Below are 22,764 nucleotides of genomic sequence, written 5' to 3' on the forward strand. Positions count from 1 at the left end.
CTTTTATATGTCAGGGCCATCGCATTAACTGCTAGTTTAATAGCTTAAGCTGCTGTCGAATAGCAGTTTAAGCATCCCGGCCATGTTCGCTTACCTATTCCCGCTGCTCCGGGTCCACTTCGCGATCCTCTGGCGTCTTCTGCATCTTGTCCGAGGTCCGGGCCTCGCTTTCTGGCGTCGTTATTACGTCACTACGCACGCGGCGCGCGGCGCAGCAGCGTAATAACGTCACCAGAAAGCGAGGTCCGGACCCTGCAGAAGATGCGGAAGAAGCCGGAGGATCGCGAAGAAGACACCGGAGCAGCGGGACAGCATCGGGAGCCCCTTGGACAGCATCGGGAATGGTGAGGACCTGGTCCGGAGCGGCGGGGACAGGTGAGTACAGCTTCCTATACTCTACATTGAACGGATCCCTCAACATACGATGCATTCAACAAACGATGGGTCGTTTGGAACGAATTACCATCGTATGTTGAGGGACCACTGTATAGTGATGAGCGGCATTACCCATATTCGAATTTGTTATATTTCGCGAATATATAGATGAATATTCGTCCTATATCTGCCAATTTCGCGTATTCGTTATATTCGCATATGTCAATATTCGCATATTCGCATTTGTTAATATTCGCGGATTCGAGGAAGAAAACAGTGAGGAGGTGGGCTACTTTACTATTGCTTGCTAGAGATGTTGTTGATAACCTCTGACAAGTTTATTTGCATCATTCTAATAGGCCCACAAGTAAAAAGAAGGAATATGCAAATATTCTCACATGCGAATATGCGCATATACGAATATTCACATATTAAAAAAAAAAAAAGAATATTCACAATTTCGAATATATAACGAATATATTCTCAATATTCGCAATAAAAAATCAAAATGCGAATATTCGCACCCAACACTTCTTATATATATATATATATATATATATATATATATATATATATATATATGTACAATTTAGTTTATTTTGTGTGTAGGGGTGGTGGAGGTGTGGTGAGCTACGGGGTGTGAAGGTGAGGTGTATGGGGCAGATGTTGTAGCCCAGGGGCAAGTGTTATTAACCCCTAAATGTTCGTGACGCCAGGGCATGGTTTTGCCGGTAATCACCCGAACGGTAGTACAGCTATCCCTAGGTTAGGCAGGGTAATAATAGTACAAGACCAGGTTAGGGTTAACAGTAGCTTTACTGAGGAAGACAGATGGAAATAGTCTTTACAGCTAGGCCAGGATCCCAGAGAGGTGGCCGGTAACACAGAAGGCCCTCACAGCTTGCTGGGACTTGTAGGGACTTTGACAGACTTTAGGACAGCCATGCTGACTATAATAGACTTGACTATAGACTTGACTGTAGGGAGTGACAGCAGACATAGATGACTGGACTTATTGGCATGTGGTTGCTGGTTAGGATTGAGGACTCCAAATGTGCTGGACACTAGCTCTGAGACAAGAGCTCTGGTCTTTACTGTGCTTCAGGATCTAAGAGTGGTGGAAGAGCAAAGAGACAGATTGCAATGGCTCCCCATCTTATAATGGGGGCTGAGCCAGAAGCACATAGGTCAAGCTGTAGGTCACCTGGTTAGCTGGTGCTCTCTGAGTAACAAACATATCATGTGAACACATTACCATGTGACTAACTCAAAGGTCCTTAAAGGTCCTTTATCCATAACACACACAACACTATACATAATATATATTACTATTGGGGAGACACTGCAGGAGAGCCCCTAGGACACAAAGGGACTCAACCTGACAGGGTCTAAGTACTATATGGGAGTATATCCTGTACTGGGACATCACAGAGGGATTTGGGTGGAATAGGGGCAGAAGTGTGACCAGCTGCAGAGCATCGCAGGGGAACCTTGCTTTTTTTTGGACCGGGGGCCCTGAGTGTCGTCAGTCCGCCCCTGTGCATGTTTTTCCCCCCCAAAAAAGTCACTTAAAATCATCCTGTATCTAGATACTGCTCCTACATTTATTTCTTGGTGCCCCTGGTGGACTTTATGTCCATCTAATGTATCCAGTACCAGTGGTCACACAAACTGACGTACTCTATCCTACTGTACATGGGTGGTGGAGTGATTCCTGATATTGTACAGATGTCCTTAGAAGTCTTCTGGATGAATGCTAGAGCCATCCCTTAACCCCTTAAGGACCTGGGGGTTTTCCGTTTTTGCATTTTTGTTTTTTGCTCCTTGCCTTTAAAAAATCATAACTCTTTCAATTTTGCACCTATAAATCCATATGATTGCTTATTTTTTGCGCCACCAATTCTACTTTGTAATGAGTCAGTCATTTTGCCCAAAAATCTACAGTGAAATGGAAAAAAAAATCATTGTGCGACAAAATTGAAAAAAAAAAACGCTGTTTTGTAACTTTTGGGGGCTTCCGTTTCTACGTAGTACATTTTTCGGTAAAAATGACACCTTATCTTTATTATGTAGGTCCATACGATTAAAATGATACCCTACTTATATAGGTTTGATTTTGTCGTACTTCTGGAAAAAATCATAACTACATGCAGGAAAATTAATACGTTTAAAATTGTCATCTTCTGACCCCTATAACTTTTTAATATTTCCGTGTATGGGGCGGTATGAGGGCTCATTTTTTTGCGCCGTGATCTAAAGTTTTCAGCGGTACCATTTTTGCATTGATAGGACTTATTGATCGCTTTTTATTAATTTTTAATTATATAAAAAGTGACCAAAAATGCACTATTTTGGATTTTGGAATTTTTTTGCGCGTACGCCATTGACCGAGCGGTTTAATTAGCGATATATTTTTATAATTCGGACATTTCCACACGCGGTTATACCATATATGTTTATTTTTATTTTTATTTACACTGTTTTTTTTTTTATGGGAAAAGGGGGGTGATTCAAACTTTTAATAGGGGAGGGGTTAAATGATCTTTATTCACTTTTTTTTTGCAGTGTTATAGGTCCCATAGGGACCTATAACACTGCACACACTGATCTTTATCATTGATCACTGGTTTCTCATCGGAAACCAGTGATCAATGATTCTGCCGCTTGACTGCTCATGCCTGGATCTCAGGCACTGAGCAGTCATTCGGCGATCGGACAGCGAGGAGGCAGGTAGGGGCCCTCCCGCTGTCCTGTAAGCTGTTCGGGCTGCCGCGATTTCGCCACGGCTATCCCGAACAGCCCACTGAGTTAACCGGCAGCTTTTACTTTCACTTATAGCCGCACGGCTCAGCTCTGAGCGTGTGGTTAAAGGGTTAATAGCGCGCGGCGCCGCGATCGGCGCTGCGCGCTATTAGCGGCGGGTCCCGGCTTCACTATGATGCCAGGCCCACCGTGATATGGTGCGGGGTTACCGTGTAACCCCGCGTTATATCACGGGAGCAGGACCAAGGACGTACCTGTACGTCCTTGGTCCTTAAGGGGTTAAGATCAGAGAGAAGGAGTTGTAAAGAATTCACTGCAGGATACTGTGTAGTTAGGGAACACCTAGGAGACAATTGGATCATGCACAAGGTGGATGAAAACTTCTTTTTCTTACATATGCATCCTGTATATCTAGGTATCTAGTTATATTTTAACTGCTACACAGGTTTATTTTAACTAGTGGTAGGGCATAAAAGAATAGTTCTTGTAAAAAAATTCGAGGCCAGCTTTGTTTAAGCAAATCGAAGAAAACCCACAATAAAATGGGCAACAGTATGCCAATATTTTAAACCCATAGTGTGTCCGCTGGAAAGATATAAGACCTCCTAAACTGTGTTTTTCTGCTCACTTGCAAGGTTGAGCTCTCACACAAAACCATGCCCACATGTATTGGCCAATGGCCACATATATTCCGGGTAAAACTTCTGCATTAAACCGGTACTCCACCGAATACAATTTTTTTAAATCAACTGGTGCCAGAAAGTTAAACAGATTTGTAAATTACTTCTATTAAAAAAGCTTAATCCTTCCAGTACTTATCAGCTGCTGACCGCAGAAAGGAAAATCAAAAAGAAAAGAACTTCCTGTGGATCATAATAGCAGCTGATAAGTAATGGAAGGGTTAAGATTTTTTTAATAGAAGTAATTTACAAATCTGTTTAACTTTCTGGCACCAGTTGATTTAAAAAAAAAAAATGTTTCCCAGTGGAATACCACTTTAACTTTAGGTTTGGTTTTGTGGTAGAGGGTGTGATGCAGGGCGATGGAATTACCTTAGGGGCAGATGGCATCAAACCCTTGTATTCGTGATGCCAGGGCATGGTTTATCCCCAATACCTTCCGAAGGTATACCGCTGGATCCTGGGCTAGGCACCGGGGCAATAATGACTCCGACGCCAAGTTACGGACAATGGTACCTTTACTGAGTGACAGATGGTACAGTCTATACAATTCAGCCAGGCCCACGGAGCTAACCAGTGACTTCAGAGACCTTAAGGGCTTGCTGGGACTTGCAGTAGATTTTGACAATTTTAGTGCAGGCCACTCTGACTTGACAATAGATGACTATGACTGACTTGACTTGAGATTGACAATGCTGTGGTTGTAGCTTACTTGTAGAATTGTGGCTGCTGGACTGACTTGAGGCCTCCGATGGACTCCAGGCACACTCTAGGACTTGACTGTACTGCAACTCAGCAGAAAGAGAGCACGAAGAGACACCTCCCAGGGCTTTTATAGGGGAGACTCTGGTGGGGTCCCATAGGTCACGCTTAAGTCACATGGTCACTGATACCTCCTGGGTTACACTCACATGACAACTCACATGACAACTTGTGATTACATGTTAACCTCTCTTAAAGTAATAACACTTTCTATATGCATTATACAGTATAATACATGGCAAACAATATATACATAAGGAAGCAGGTGTAAGGGGACCCAGGGGACACTGTAAAGAGGCTGCCTGACAGGGCAGCAAGGGTACAGGGCACAATTCCCATACTGGGCCAACAGAAACTCACCCTCTTAAACACAGCCGTCCTCGGCACCCAGTCCTGGAGGGTGGACGACTGGAAGTGGCCACTAGGGCCTGGTGATGACATTACTGTTGAATGTCCTTCACAGGACTGAATATGAAAACATAACTGGGGACAAGTCCATGTAGCACTTTGTGAAAATGTCCATACATGCTCCTTTGTGCTACTGGGGCCGAATGGCACTAGCTACTTCTCCCCAGAACTCTTTACATGTTTTAAACCATACAACAATGTTATCTTTGTATACTATACGTGCTTTACCTCTGTCTCTATACGTGCTTTATTTACATCTCAGGAGAACCCTCTGGCCAGTAGAGTACCCTGTACATGTGGACAGAAAAATCGATTTGACATATGTACATTAGACAATTGTGGACTGGTAATATACACCTTGGCTACAGTCCTAACTTGCTATTACATGTGACTAGTCTATATCCAAGCTCTTTGTACATCACTAAATTAGTTATGTGAGAACTGACTAGATTGGACTACATGTTGTACAACTTTATACATGGTACCGAAACATATTCTCTGTACCTAGCTGGTATTTGTTCCTGCGTCAACCTTTGGGATCTGTGCAACACCACCTCTGCAGAATCTGGAACTCTTGAGGATTCTGGAGCTCTTGGGACTTCTGGCATTGGCTCTTCCTCAACAAACTGAGGAGCTGGTATTAGTTCAGGACTAGTTGGACCCAGAGTTGCTGGCAGCTGTGCTGGAGAGGCTGGAGACATGGTTGGCACCCTGGAGACTGGCATATGGGCCGGAGCCAATGGTGACAAGACTGGGACTGGCATGGAGACTAGTGTGGGTTGAACCAGCCCTGGGGTTGGTGAGAAAAAGAAGATCGCAGGCTGATCTGGATGGGTGGATTCCCTTTACCGGGATGTACTCTCTCGCAGGTCTCACAGCTGGAGGAGGCGGTGCCGGGAGCACTGGTAGATCTTCTTTGAGACATAACTTGATTCGATTCCAGTGAACGACTTGGGACTCATACTCAGCTTTTTGTACTTCGTACACATCAGGATAGGGCATGGCTGCCCATTTTGTCCCATCATCAAGTAGAAAGGGGTAAACCCTGTAGAACAATGGACTGTGTTGTTATATATCTCCAGTAATTCGGGCAGCAGTCGGGGGCCACTCTTCTTGTCTTCACACAGAGGCTGCTTGCAACATGTGGATAAAGACTTGGTTGATGCGCTCACAGAGCCCGTTCCCCTGGGGGTGGTAAGTGGTAGTCCAGAGTTTATTGCAAGCACAGAATTGACATAACTCTTGGAAGAGTTGGGCCTCGAAGCCCGTTCCTCGGTCCATTAGTACAGACTCTGCACACCCAAGGGTCTGCACCCAATTGGAGTAGAACATCTGGGCCACAGTCTTGGCTGTGAGATCTTTGATGGGTACAACGACAACCCATTTGGAGTAATGATCCACTATGGTGAGAGCATAAGTATATCCGGATGGCATAGGAGACAATTTGACATGGTCTAGGGTGATCAACTGGTTGGGCCTTTCACTCTGGATGGAATTGAGGGTTACTCTTGCTTCCTTTCTTGGTGATGTTACAGACTGCACATTCACTGCACCATTTCTCAATGTCACTCCGCGTTCCGATCCAATAGAATCTTCGCCTGACAGTAGCTTCGGTCTTATAGACTCCAAAGTGTCCTGACTGATCCTGATATGCATTGAGGACCATCTCTTCTGGGAACCAAAATCTGATGAAGTCGATCACCAGAGACCAGACCCAAAGAATTTCTGTACAACAGTCCTTTGTGCACAAACAGTCGCTTCCTCTGTTACCACAGACGTTTCAGCTCATAATCACACTGGGCCCGGTGTAGACGGGTTGGTACCTTTTTCACCAGAAGGTAGTCCAACAGATCCCCATGACCCGACTTTCCTCTTGAAGGGTCTTCCAGGTGTACAGGTCTTCTTTTACCTTTTCGGACCTGGGTTCACCATCCATCAGGGCGGTCACAAAATTCTGGTTCACAAACTGTTGATTAGATGGGAGCATCTCCACATCTTCCCACACGTCTTCAACAGGTGGTACTTCGCCGGGGGTCATTCGAGATAGCACATCGGCATTGACCTTTGACTTGCCGCTTCTGTACTTGATAGTAAGGCTGTAATTGGCCAATCTTGAGGCCCATTGCTCTTCAATGGCACCCAACTTGGCAGTGTTCAGGTGGGCTAACGGGTTATTATCTGTGTAGACAGTGAATGGCGTGGCAGCCAAATAGTCTTTGAACTTTTCGGTCACGGCCCAGACCAGGGCAAGAAGTTCCAACTTGAATGAGCTTCTCTGCATCTCGCAGGTTACGACTGGCATTACTCACATTTGTCCATCCTGGACCTGGGATAGGACGGCTCCCAGACCTACAAAACTGGCATCAGTGTATAGCCGGAATGGCTGACTGTAGTCTGAATATGCCAGGATGGGTGGTTCTGTCAACACATGTTTAAGAGCTCAGAAAGCTGTCTCTTGCTCTCCGGCCCATTCAATCAGTAGTCTTCCATTATAATTCTCCTTTGCCATACCCCGTAGGAGAGCTGTGAGGGGTTCTGCAATCTGGGCGAAGTCTGGGATGAAGCCGCGGTAGTAGCCGGCAAATCCCAAGAAGCTCCTGACATCTTTCACCATGCACTGGGTTGGCCAGTTCTTGACAACTTCTACCTTTTCAGGATTGGGCTGGACTCTTTCTGCGCTGACAACATGACCCAAGTAATAGCATTGAGGTTTGTGCAAATGACACTTTGACAGTTTAATCTTCAATCCATGCTTGATTAGGACTTGAAGGACGTCTGACAGATGGCTGAGGTGTTCCTGGTAGGACTTGGAATACACAATGACATCGTCCAGGTACAGTAGGACACTTTGAAAATTCAGATGGTCCAGGCACCTTTCCATCAGATGCTGAATCGTAGCAGGGGCATTGCACAGCCCAAACGGCATACTTTTAAACTCGCACAGTCCCATTGGTGTCACAAAGGCGGTCTTTTCCTGGTCCTCCATGGCCATGGTATAGGAAAAATGATCTAGCATCAGGCGCTCGGGGATCCAAGGAGATCTCACAACCAGGTCATGGAGGTGGATAGGAATTCAAGCTTTATTAGTTCCTATCCACCTCCATGACCTGGTTGTGAGATCTCCTTGGATCCCCGAGCGCCTGATGCTAGGTCATTTTTCCTATACCAAGTTCACCAACAGGATCTCCTTTTTGGATCTATCCTGAAGACCTGTAGGCTTGCACGGATTCCTTCATTACCTCAGATTGAGGTTATATGCGTATTATTATACGCTCCAGGTGAGCGGCCATTCATTAGACCCCTTACGTATCCCCACTTTACGTGGGTCTTTGAAATAATTTTTAGGGTAATGCACTAGGCGCCTCCTTGGGCCTTCTCTTTTTTATTTGTTTACAGGCTCCATGGCCATGGGCACTTGCCAATGTCCGCTGGTTAAGTCCAGGGTGGAGAAGTAAGCAGCAGACCCGAGGACTGTGAGTGACTCCTCTATCCTTGGCAAAGGATAAGTGTCTTTATGTATAATGTTGTTCACTGTTGTTGTAGTCAACACAGAAGTGGATGGTGCCATCTTTCTTCTTGACCAGGACAAGTGGCGCCGCTGACTTGAGGCCTCCGATGGACTCCAGACACACTCTAGGACTTGACTGCACTGCAACTCAGCAGAAAGAGAGCATGAAGAGACTCCTCCCAGGGCTTTTATAGAGGAGACTCTAGTGGGGTCCCATAGGTCACCCTTAAAGGGTAGCTCCCACCATCCTATTTTTTTTTTTGCTAGCCCGTTCAAACCCCCCACCCCCCTGCTACGGCACTAGCCCGTTCCCTCCTCCCCCCCGCCCCGCATACCCCGTTCCCTCATTACACTTGCAGTTACTATAGAGTCTGGCAGCGGGTGTGCAGGGACAGCGGCGGCAACGAGGCGGCGGCGATGTGCGGGAGGAGTGGCCTCCCAGCCAGTGGCCGGGGAGCCAATGCGCTCGCTCCCGCCTGTCTGATTGACAGGCAGGGAGCGAGTGCAGCCTAACTGAAAAAGGACTGATTGCCACTCCAAAATCAGTCCTTTTTCAGTAGCCGGTTTTTAAATGTAAATTAAACCTTTTTAATGGAAAAAAAAATAATAAAAGTATATTAGAGATATGTTGCAGTACATAAGTACTACAACATATGGAAAAATAAAGTTGTGACAGTGCCCATTTAAGTCACATAGTCTCTGATACCTCCTGGGTTACACTCACATGACAACTCACATGACAACTGGTGATCACATGTTAACCTCTCTTAAAGTAATAACACTTTCTATATGCATTATACAGTATAACACATGACAAACAATATATGCATAATGAGACAGGTGTAAGGGGGTCCAGGGGACACTTTAAGGAGGCTGCCTGACAGGGCAGCAAGGGTACGGGGGCACAGCTCCCGTACTGGGCCACTACATTTTTATCTACGTGCTGTAGCCATAATATGAAAGCCTGTTCTCTCTAAGAGGAAATCCACCCAGAAACCATAGGCACTCCCACAATCCTCTAATATAATGGGTGCATTTTTAGGCCGGAGGCATTGTATACTTAAGGCAGAATGGTCGATGAGCAATTACTGCGATGGAGAAAGATATTACAGAAGAAAAGTGGATGGCACTGTAGCAACAGCTGTTCACCAGTTTATAGCCTTTATTCCCACTTCTCCATGCCTCACACCTATTCTCACCATGACTACAATAAGTCTAAACTCTGTCACTTCCCTTTGTTTATTTCCTGTGGTGAGATCCCCCCTGAGTAACGCTGGATAATGATTGCACAAACCTTTCTAACATATTACATTACCATGGAAATTGGAAATGTTTATTAGCGGTATTACTAAACACTTGCGCTCTCCTGAAAATAAGCCTGAGAGTTTGAAAAGAATATTGAAAAAATGTATTCTGTTCTCTGTAAATAGTAAAAGTCAGACTGACATGATCTGGAACTGTCACCATGACAACCTTTTCAGGTAAGGCTCATTAGGCCTAATCCTCTAATTACTAACTACCTCGTCAATGGGGGTTGTAATTACTTCAGGGACATAGTTAACCTCTCATTAGAAATTCCTGGACGCTTTCATCCAGCACACAAACACTGACAAGGCTCACAATGAAGTCCTTCTTCAGCCAAGGTCTTCTACTGCCTTTGCTCTCCAGGGTCCAGTCTGTCGGGCCATTAGCCTCAGAGACTGTCATAACAGTTTATTGGCACTGCTTGTCACCAAAGTCAACACCAACTCTGCAAAATATGAAGCCGAGAAATTAAAGGAGGAGAAATACCTGGTGCTCTTGTCTACTTAGTGACCTTCGAAGAACAACGAATATGTTTTGCTGTAATCTACGATAATGTTCAACTGGGTTTCATTCACAGACTATCATAATATTGCATTATGAAACATCACAAAGGGAAGGGAAGAGTGAGCCCTCAGCTGACACTAACATTCTTCCCCTGTCTACTTGCACAACCGCCCTGTTGGTGGCTCAAAACTAGGTGCCAGTCCCTTTGCTAACTAAGGTGCAGGGGCATAATATTCACACAGTCATTAAACCAGAATTCAGCAGGAATACAAAGTAGCACAAAACAGACACCAGGGAAACATGGTAACAGGAACAAAGTGTACAGATAACAGCCCAAAACAAGATAAATGACAAATAGATAATATAAACAAGATAGGATAAACTAGGAATCATATACGGCAACATATTTCCATGGATTCAGGGGATGAACAATGTTAGACTGAAGACAGATACTATAACTCAAGGATATGCAAATACTAGAATGACAAGAACAGACACAAATGCTCAAAGACCAACTGGTCTGAACAGGATACATAGAACTAATAAACACTAGATACAAAGCAACCTGACTTCTATGTTAGTGACAAAGCGAAGCTCAGGAAACGGATCTAACCCTAGGAGGAACCAGATAACTACAACACCAAAACTCCAATAACATAGAGAGACACAAAATACCAAATCCAAATAGACTCCAAGCTAGAGGCACACCACTGTGTGACACAGAATATAACCTTGGAGGAAACTGAAAAATCTAAAACACATTAAAACAGATATCATAAACTTTATAAGAGTTATAAATGAACAAACAAGTCTGAACAGCCATCCAGATTCAAGACTCACAGAAGCAGGTGTGAACACACACAAACAGAGAAAACTAAACAAGACACAAGTGGGACAGACTAAACCGGACCAAGAATACATAACAAGAATATCAGAATAGAGCTGAAAGCTAACAGGATAAAAAGCTATCGCAATACAACGTGCACACACAGAAACAACGTGCAGAGCAGGGGCGGACATATCGCCTGTGCAGCCGGTTCAGCTGCACAGGGGCCCAGCGTGAGAGGGGGCCCGCTGCCCTCTCCAGGTCCGGCCCCAGAGGCGAGCATTAGGCCACATACCACCGCATACTCCCCGACCACAGCAAGTTTGACAGTACCCGGATGGACGCTGCGTTCAACCACCCCTGCAGCCAGTGGCGTCTCTGGGGGGGGGGGGGGGTGGCAGGGTTAGGGGGGCCAGAGGGGGCCACGGACCCCCCTACATCATGATTACTCCCCCCCCCTTTTGCCTCCCCCTAGCAGCAGTAGGTCACTAGCAGCTCTCATGAGCTCTCAGTAAGGGGCCCGAGCCCCCGCTGCACCCGACGCCCCCCGGAGCCATCTACTCCGGCATCCTTTTTTTAAATAAATCTTCAGCCTGCAGCCCTGTCACCACGCAGGGGCCGCGCTATGCAGACTGGGAAGAGGAGACAGGAAGCTCCTCTCTCACTCCCCTGTATGCTGCTGCTGGACCTTGTGGAGCAGGCCCGCTGTGTGTATACAGGCCCGGACACCACCAATATGGAAGACTTACCTGACCAGTGCCCACTGCTGATGCTGCCCTTTTAAAGTAAGTAACTTGCTTGGGGGAGAGGGGGAAAGTTGTAGGAGACAGTGGGAGGTAGTTCAGTGTTTCCCAACCAGGGGGCCTCCAGCTGTTGCAAAACTACAACTCCCAGCATTCCTTTGGCTTTATGAGCATACTGGGAGTTGTAGTTTTGCAACAGCTGGAGGCCCCCAGGTTGGGAAACACTGATCTATCTATCTATCTATCTATCAATCTATTATATATCTATCTCCTATCTATCTATCATCTATCTATCTATCTATCTATCTATCTCATATCTATCCATCCATCTATCTATATACATCTATTTATGCATCTATCCATCTATCTTTCTCATATCTATCTATCTATCTATCTATCCTCATATCTATCTATCTATCTATCTATCTATCTCATATCTATCTATCCTCATATCTATCTATCCTCATATCTATCTATCCTCATATCTATCTATCCTCATATCTATCTATCTCATATCTATCTATCTCATATCTATCTATCTAACTCAGATAGATGAGAGATAGATAGATAAATAGATATGAGAGATAGATAGGTAGATGGATGATATATAGATAGATACATAAATATATATATATATATATATATATATATATAATAGATAGAAAGATAGATAAATAGATGATATATAGATATAGAGATGATATATAGAAAGATACATAAATAGATGGATAAATAGATGATAGACAGATCGATAGATAGATGATAGATACATAGATATGATATAGATAGATAGATAGATGATAGATAGATATGATATAGACAGATAGATAGATAGATAGATAGATAGATAGATAGATAGATAGGAGATAGATGGATATGATATAGATAGATAGATCAGTTTCCCAACCAGGGGGCCTCCAGCTGTTGCAAAACTACAACTCCCAGCATTCCTTTGGCTTTATGAGCATACTGGGAGTTGTAGTCTTGCAACAGCTGGAGGCCCCCCTAGTTGGGAAACACTGATCTATATCAATCATCTATCTATTATCTATCTATCCAAAAAAATAAAAATAATCAAGAGACCAGCAGCACACAGAAAAATTAGTGCAAAAAAGGTGGAGATTTATTGCATTATCCCAGTGTACAAAAGAAGCGACGTTTCAGCGACCTCTCGTCGCCGTTCTCAAGGAGCTTGAAGAGGTCGCTGAAACGTCGCTTCTTTTGTACACTGGGATAATGCAATAAATCTCCACCTTTTTTGCACTAATTTTTCTGTGTGCTGCTGGTCTCTTGATTTTTTCTAGTACAAGTGAACCTCTCACCAAGGTCCACACCCAGCGTGCACCATTGCATTGGTTTTGTTAATTTTTTTATTATCTATCTATCCATCTATCTCCTATCTATCTATCTATCTCATATCTATCTATCTCATATCTATCTATCTATATCATATCTATCTATCTATCCATCTATCTATATCCATCTATTTATGTATCTATCTATCTTTCTATTTATCTATCTATCTCATATCTATCTCAGATAGATGAGAGATAGATGAAAGATAGATAGATATGAGAGATAGATAGATAGATAGATGATATATAGATAGATATGAGATAGATAGAAATATAGATTAATAGATGATAGATAGATAGATGATAGATAGATATGATATAGATAGATAGATGATAGATAGATATTATATAGATAGATAGATAGAGCAGTGTTCCCAACCAGGGGGCCTCCAGCTGTTGCAAAACTACAACTCCCAGTATGCTCATAAAGCCAAAGACATGCTGGGAGTTGTCGTTTTGGAATAGCTAGAGGCCCCCTGGTTGGGATACACTGATCTATCTATCTATCTCATATCTATCTATCTATCTATCTATCTATCTCATATCTATTATCTATCTATCTATCTATATATCATCTATCCATCTATCTACAAAACTAAAGATCCAGCGGCACTCCCAGATAAGGTGCAAAAACAAAGTGTTTTATTCCCCCATGTATGTGTGACGTTTCGATAGCATCCTGCCATCTTCATCATACGTACAGTTGTACATTCTGTAGTCTCTGTGACATCACTGTGCTTCATAATAAACTGTGACATCACTGTGCTTCATCATAAACTGTGACATCACTGTGCTTCATCATAAACTGTGACATCACTGTGCTTCATCATAAACTGTGACATCACTGTGCTTCATCATAAACTGTGACATCACTGTGCTTCATCATAAACTGTGACATCACTGTGCTTCATCATAAACTGTGACATCACTGTGCTTCATCATAAACTGTGACATCACTGTGCTTCATCATAAACTGTGACATCACTGTGCTTCATAATAAACTGTGACATCACTGTGCTTCATAATAAACTGTGACATCACTGTGCTTCATAATAAACTGTGACATCACTGTGCTTCATAATAAACTGTGACATCACTGTGCTTCATAATAAACTGTGACATCACTGTGCTTCATAATAAACTGTGACATCACTGTGCTTCATAATAAACTGTGACATCACTGTGCTTCATAATAAACTGTGACATCATTGAGCTTCATAATAAACTGTGACATCACTGTGCTTCATAATAAACTGTGACATCACTGTGCTTCATCATAAACTGTGACATCACTGTGCTTCATAATAAACTGTGACATCACTGTGCTTCATAATAAACTGTGACATCACTGTGCTTCATAATAAACTGTGACATCACTGTGCTTCATAATAAACTGTGACATCACCGTGCTTCATAATAAACTGTGACATCACCGTGCTTCATAATAAACTGTGACATCACCGTGCTTCATAATAAACTGTGACATCACTGTGCTTCATAATAAACTGACATCACTGTGCTTCATAATAAACTGTGACATCACTGTGCTTCATAATAAACTGTGACATCACTGTGCTTCATAATAAACTGTGACATCACTGTGCTTCATAATAAACTGTGACATCACTGTGCTTCATAATATACTGTGACATCACTGTGCTTCATAATAAACTGTGACATCACTGTGCTTCATAATAAACTGTGACATCACTGTGCTTCATAATAAACTGTGACATCACTGTGCTTCATAATAAACTGTGACATCACTGTGCTTCATAATAAACTGTGACATCACTGTGCTTCATAATAAACTGACATCACTGTGCTTCATAATAAACTGTGACATCACTGTGCTTCATAATAAACTGTGACATCACTGTGCTTCATAATAAACTGTGACATCACTGTGCTTCATAATAAACTGTGACATCACTGTGCTTCATAATAAACCGTGACATCACTGTGCTTCATAATAAACTAACATCACTGTGCTTCATCCTGTAATTTGATGTCACTGTGTATAACAACCCTGTAGTGACATCACAGTTTATTATTCTTGAATGCTGACTTCACTGTGTATATTTTCCCGGTACAATGACATCACTGTATAGTTACCCTCTACTGTGACAACACTGCGTTTATTAACCCTGTAGTGGAAAAACTGTTTATTGTCCCTGTACAGAGACATTACTGTTTACATTAACTCTGAACTGTGATGTCACTGTGCATATTTACCCTGTATTTTCACTCGCAGTGCAAGGTAAATATGTACAGTGGCATTAGGGTATACAGGCTTAATATATACAGTGATGTCACAGTGCAGTGTAAGTATCAACAGTGATGTTGCAGTATAGAGATAACACACAGTGATGTTATAGTTCAGAGACAATATACACAGTGATGTCACAGTACAGGGATAATACACACAGTGATGTCACAGTACAGGGATAATATACACAGTGATGTCACAGTACAGGGATAATACACACAGTGATGTCACAGTACAGAGATAATACACACAGTGATGTTACAGTACAGGGAGGGATAATATACACAGTGATGTCATAGTACAGAGATAATACACAGAGATGTCACAGTACAGGGATAATACACAGTGATGTGACAGTACAGAGATAATACACGCAGTGATGTCACAGTACAGGAATAATAGACAGTGATGTCACAGTACAGAGATAATACACACAGTGATGTCACAGTACAGGGATAATACACAGTGATGTCACAGTACAGAGATAATACACACAGTGATGTTACAGTACAGGGAGGGATAATATACACAGTGATGTCATAGTACAGGGATAATACACAGAGATGTCACAGTACAGGGATAATACACAGTGATGTGACAGTACAGAGATAATACACGCAGTGATGTCACAGTACAGGAATAATATACAGTGATGTCACAGTACAGGAATAGTACACAGTGATGTCACAGTACAGGAATTATACACAGTGATGTCACAGTACAGGGATAATATACAGAATGATGTCACAGTACAGGGATAATATACAGAGTGATGTCACAGTACAGGGATAATACACAGTGATGTCACAGTACAGGGATAATACACACAGTGATGTCACAGTACAGAGATAATACACACAGTGATGTCACAGTACAGGGATAATATACACAGTGAGGTCACAGTACAGGGATAATACACACAGTGATGTCACAGTATAGGGATAATATACACAGTGATGTCACAGTACAGGGATAATACACACAGTGATGTCACAGTACAGGGATAATATACACAGTGATGTCACAGTACAGGGATAATACACACAGTGATGTCACAGTACAGGGATAATTTACACAGTGATGTCACAGTAAAGGGATAATATACACAGTGATGTCACAGTACAGGGATAATACACAGTGATGTCACAGTACAGGAATAATACACAGTGATGTCACAGTACAGGTATAATACACAGTGATGTCACAGTACAGGGATAATACACAGTGATGTCACAGTACAGAGATAATACACAGTGATGTCACAGTACAGAGATAATACACACAGCGATGTCACAGTACAGGGATAATACACAGTGATGTCACAGTACAGAGATAATACACACAGTGATGTCACAGTACAGGGAGGGATAATATACACAGTGATGTCATAGTACAGGGATAATACACAGTGACGTCACAGTACAGGGATAATACACAGTGACGTCACAGTACAGGGATAATACACAGTGATGTCACAGTACATAGATAATACACACAGTGATGTCACAGTACAGGAATAATACACAGTGATGTCACAGTACAGGAATAATACACAGTGATGTCACAGTACAGGAATAATACACAATGATGTCACAGTACAGGGATAATATACAGAGTGATGTCACAGTACAGGGATAATATACAGAGTGATGTCACAGTACAGGGATAATACACAGTGATGTCACAGTACAGAGATAATACACAGTGATGTCACAGTACAGGGATAATACACAGTGATGTCACAGTACAGGGATAATACACACAGTGATGTCACAGTACAGGGATAATATACGGAGTGATGTCACAGTACAGGGATAATATACAGAGTGATGTCACAGTGCAGGGATAATACACAGTGATGTCACATTACAGGGATAATACACACAGTGATGTCACAGTACAGGGACAATACACAGTGATGTCACAGTACAGAGATAATACACAGCGATGTCACAGTACAGGGATAATACACACAGTGATGTCACAGTACAGGGATAATACACAGAGTGATGGCACAGTACAGAGATAATACACAGTGACGTCACAGTACAGGGATAATACACAGTGATGGCACAGTACAGAGTTAATACACAGTGATGTCACATTACAGGGATAATACACAGAGTGATGGCATAGTACAGAGATAATACACAGTGATGTCACAGTACAGGGATAATACACACAGTGATGTCACAGTACAAGGATAATACACAGTGATGTCACAGTACAGGGATAATACACACAGTGATGTCACAGTACAGGGATAATACACAGAGTGATGGCACAGTACAGAGATAATACACAGTGACATCACAGTACAGGGATAATACACAGTGATGGCACAGTACAGAGTTAATACACAGTGATGTCACATTACAGGGATAATACACAGAGTGATGGCACAGTACAGAGATAATACACAGTGATGTCACAGTACAGGGATAATACACAGTGATGTCACAGTATAACCATCTCACAGCCGGACCACCATGTAATTTCAGCAGAAAATAAAGCAGGGCCTCATGTTCAAGTTTCGCCTAAGGCCTCACAAAGTCTAGAGCCGCCTCTGGTCGGCCCTACCATGGGACCCGGTGGGACCATAAGTCCCAGGTGGCACTTTTCAGGGGCGGCATTTTGCTGCCCCCTTTTTTTTGTCCCTAGTAGGTTCATGGTAGGGTTGGCGCCACCGCTGCTCACTGTTCTAAAGCAGCTGCGGGGTATAATAGCGCAGCGGGCACTTTAGACAGTGAGTCTGCCTCCTACCTAATGTGGGGAAGCTATGCTACCTAATGTGGGGAAACTATGTTACCTAATGTGGGGAATCAGTGCTACCTAATGTGGGGAAACTATGCTACCTAATGTGGGGAAACTATGTTACCTAATGTGGGGAATCTGTGCTACCTAATGTGGGCAAACTATGCTACCTAATGTGGGGAAACTATGTTACCTAATGTGGGGAAACTATGTTACCTGATGTGGGGAATCTGTGCTACCTAATGTGGGGAAACTATGCTACCTAATGTGGGGAAACCATGTTACCTAATGTGGGGAATCTGTGCTACCTAATGTGGGGAAACTATTTTACCTAATGTGGGGAATCTGTGCTACCTATTGTGGGGAAACTATGCTACCTAATGTGGGGAAACTATGATACGTAATGTGGGCAAACTATGCTAACTAATGTGGGGAAACTGCTACCTAATGTAGGGAATCTATGCTACCTAATGTGGGGAAACTATGCTACCTAATGTGAGGAAACTATGCTACCTAATGTGGGGAATCTATGCTACCTAATGTTGGGAATCAATGCTACCTAATGTGGGGGGCTTGAATGAGCTGCGGCATATGGGAGGCCTTAATAAATAATTAGAAACTTATACAGCAAGTGACATATGGGGGTCCACTTGAGTAAGTGACACATGGAGGGGGGTTGCTGAACAATTGATGTTTTTGGGGGGGGGGGCACAGGCACATTCTTTGCACAAGGGCCCTCTGCTGTCTGTGTCCGCCCCTGGGTAGAGAATAAGGGGTAAAGTGGAACATAGAACAAATGTAGTTATTTTTTTTCTCAATTTTTTTTTAATGAAGTAAACGAGATAAAGGTAAGCAATGACTTTTCCTCAGTCTGAAGCGCGGTCCTCATCGGCAGGAAGCAGTGAGGAGGAGGAGGATGACGGAGGTTCTGATTCCATCTCTGCTTCTTTTTCGTCCCTCTCTATATATAGGGCCGTGGCCATGAAGAAGGCCCCTCCGATGACTGCCATTATGGTACAGGTCATGAGGGCATACTCCAGGCTGCGGTATTTCAAAAGAGGGGATTTGGCATATCCTCGTTCGTAGGTGTCAGATATCAGGCCGATGAGGTACGGGCTGCCGGCGTCACCTAGGAGGTGATAGATTGTCATCTGCACGGCCAGGGCTGAAGATCTCCTCCACGGAGTTACTACTTTTAGTATAATGTCAGATATGAGGGTGAAATTTACTGACAGAAGCGTCTCTCCGATGAAGATGAAGATGTTGGTGGCAACGAGGCTGATGTTGCCAAAAGTCAATGCCAACAGAAGAAAAGGGGCGGAGAGCATCATCGCGCATCCACACACAAGCGGGTCCGCCCGTGGGTTGGATTTGCGATATCTTTTACTTATCTCCGTCCCTGCTACAACTCCCAGAATCCCGGAAACGACTGTAACCACACCAAATATTAGGATGTCGTGATAGTCACACGGTTCAGCGCGGCAAGGGTCCTTCTCTTGTAGGAGTGTTCGTGCGTGGGTCAGGTATGACGGACCCCATACACCTATGGCTCCCACTATGAAGGATACAGCCGTCGATCCCATGGTGGTTAACATGAAGCTTCGATTTTTAAATAGTTTTTTCAGATCTGTCGCCCATTTGGCAAACTTCTGGGATTTGTTGTTCTTCTTCCCGTTTGTAGTCGTTCTTGGAAGCTCCTTTGTGACCAAAATCATCAAAGCCACAGCTATGAGGCCCAGGCCAGGGGTGACTCGAAACGCCCAGTGCCAATTGCCCCTTGCTGCATCAGTCACTTTGGGCCCGATGATGTATCCTAGTCCGCAGCCTACAGGTATGACGGAGTAAAACACATTCAGCATGCGGGTCCGCTGGTCACTTGTAAAAAGGTCTGCAATGATGGAGGGGGCGATGGTGCAGAAAGTCGCCTCTCCGGCTCCAACCAGTCCACTCGTCAGCAGGAAGAGCAGGAAATACCCGTCAGGGATGAATGACAGGGTAAGTGTCATGCTCAGCCAAACGATGACTCCTGCGCAAACAGTATATTTCTTATTACAGTGGTCGCCCAAATATCCGGCAATTGGTGCGACCAGCACGTAGCTTCCAATGAACAATGTATTCAATAAGCCGGACAGACTAGCATTGGTGTCATATGCTTTCTGTATATAAGGCAGCACCCCCGCCACGCTGGAGCGATTTGCATAGATGAGCAAATTAACAAAGGCGAGGATCACTACGGTGATGATGGAACGTGTGGTGGACATCACGCTTAGAGATGGCAGGTTCTGCCTCTCAGGGATATCGCCCTTTTCTACATCCATATCACCATGGTCCTCCATTGCTTCTTCCTCCTCCTTCAGCAATGGGTCTTGTGGAGAGGCCATGGTCACAGGTCAGAGCCTGAAAACACTAGAGAGAGAGAGATAAGTGAACACATTAGACAACATGTCATCATTCCTGTCATTATACAATAGATCCTTCATACAGAGCAGAAATGTCCAGCACAGAACCACAAGATAACACTAAGACCATCGCAGCCTCAGAAGAAGACGCTTCTCTATAAGTGTTTTATATGGAGACATCTTCCCTGAGGTTACCAATGTCTGATAACCCTGAACCTGTCCGGTCCTAGTAATATCTGATAACCCTGCACCTGTCCGGTCCTAGTAATATCTGATAACCCTGAACCTGTCCGGTCCTAGTAATATCTGATAACCCTGCACCTGTCCGGTCCTAGTAATATCTGATAACCCTGAACCTGTCCGGTCCTAGTAATATCTGATAACCCTCAACCTGTCCGGTCCTAGTAATATGTGATAACCCTGAACCTGTCCGGTCCTAGTAATATCTGATAACCCTGAACCTGTCCGGTCCTAGTATTATCTGATAACCCTGAACCTGTCCGGTCCTAGTAATATCTGATAACCCTGAACCTGTCCGCTCCTAGTAATATCTGATAACCCTGAACCTGTCTGGTCCTAGTAATTAGTGTTGAGCGGCATAGGCCATATTCGAATTCGCGAATATTCGCGAATATATGGACGAATATTCGTCATATATTCGCGAATATTCGCATATTCGTTATATTCTCGTTTTATTTTCGCATATGCGAATATTCGCGTATGCGAAAATTAGCATATGTGAATATTAGCAAATACAAAGCTAGCACAACCGAAAATTCGCATATGCGAAAAGTAGCATACACTAATTTTCGCATATGCGAATTTTCGCACGCCAGTCTCACACAGTAGTATTACAGCCTTCTTTACACCACACAAGCTGGAAGCAGAGAGGGGTGATCACTGTGATGTGTACTGTGAAGAAAAAAAAAAAAACGAATATTCGTAATTACGAATATATAGCGCAAAATTCGCGAAATTCGCGAATTCGCGAATATGCGATATTCGCGAATAATATTCGAATTGCGAATATTCACGAGCAACACTACTAGTAATATCTGATAACCCTGAACCTGTCCGGTCCTAGTAATATCTGATAACCCTGAACCTGTCCGGTCCTAGTAATATCTGACAACCCTGAACCTGTCCAGTCCTAGTAATATCTGATAACCCTGAACCTGTCCGGTCCTAGTAATATCTGATAAACCTGAACCTCTCCGGTCATAGTAATATCTGATAACCCTGAATCTGTCCCAGTAATGGTGGATTATAAGGGCTTGGCTGTATGGTCACTGGGCCATGTGAACTTCATACTGTAGATACAATTGGGCTATCCTGCTATATACATTTACTAATAATGAACCTACCCCACCTCATTGGGATCTATCCGTCCCCTATATGACTTTCTGCCACTAGTTGATATGAAAATTTTCCCTTTCGGAGTACCCAGAGTATTTCTATTGTTAGTACACACAGAATTCTATTATATAATATTATATTTCTGCCCTAATCTTTCTGTTATTCTTTTACTACACCACCAAATCTTTCTCATAGACTTATATCTTTTAGAACTTCATGAATTAGGACTCTTTTTCTTGGGGGCTTTTTTGGGCACAATTGCATTTTAGCAGTTTTGCAAGAAAAAGCTCTGGTCATGATACTATCTGTGCATTTTATTATGTTTAATGCCTAAGCCAAGTATTGTCACAATGCTATGAGAAATATAACTTTTGTTATTTCTTTTGGAAATAAAATGCTTGTTTTTTTTTTTGCAAAAAAAAAAAAGCAACAGCAATAAAAAAAAAAACTGTCAAACATAAAGCCCTGTGTATGTATGAATAGAAGAGGCTGAGACTTACCTTGTGGTTCTCTCTTCAGACAAGGAACGGTCAAAATCTTGAATTCTCTATCGCAAATAGAAACTCTCTAACAAACACTTTGCACCACAGGTTGTGAATGCAAAACACACTGAAGAGACTGCAGCCGGCGCGCACCTCCTTGTACAGCTTACGGTGACATCATCACAAGCATGTGTGACATCACAAGGTTCTAAACCATCTTCAGGTATGTGTATATCTGTATAGTAAATGTGAGTAGCCGTATTAGTCCAGTGATG

At 43.2% G+C, this 22,764-nt stretch overlaps 1 protein-coding gene across 1 annotated transcript; it reads right to left on the reverse strand.

Annotated features, from left to right (window-relative positions):
• Positions 1 to 19,100: 19,100 nt before the first annotated feature.
• On the reverse strand, positions 19,101 to 22,645 carry LOC130281380 (protein spinster homolog 1-like). The gene is made up of 2 exons (XM_056528859.1): positions 22,508 to 22,645; positions 19,101 to 20,658 (listed from the first exon to the last, which is right to left on the reverse strand). Exon 2 carries the CDS (start codon positions 20,631 to 20,633, stop codon positions 19,119 to 19,121), a length of 1,515 nt encoding a protein of 504 aa, XP_056384834.1. The 5' UTR covers positions 20,634 to 20,658; positions 22,508 to 22,645; the 3' UTR covers positions 19,101 to 19,118.
• Positions 22,646 to 22,764: the final 119 nt, after the last annotated feature.

Source organism: Hyla sarda, chromosome 1 (assembly GCF_029499605.1).
Source record: "Hyla sarda isolate aHylSar1 chromosome 1, aHylSar1.hap1, whole genome shotgun sequence".
Taxonomy (NCBI): Eukaryota; Metazoa; Chordata; class Amphibia; order Anura; family Hylidae; genus Hyla; species Hyla sarda.

What these genes read in the sequence shown, in the direction of transcription:
- LOC130281380 (XM_056528859.1), bottom strand. Translation starts at nt 20,633, where the DNA reads ATGGCCTCTCCACAAGACCCATTGCTGAAGGAGGAGGAAGAAGCAATG.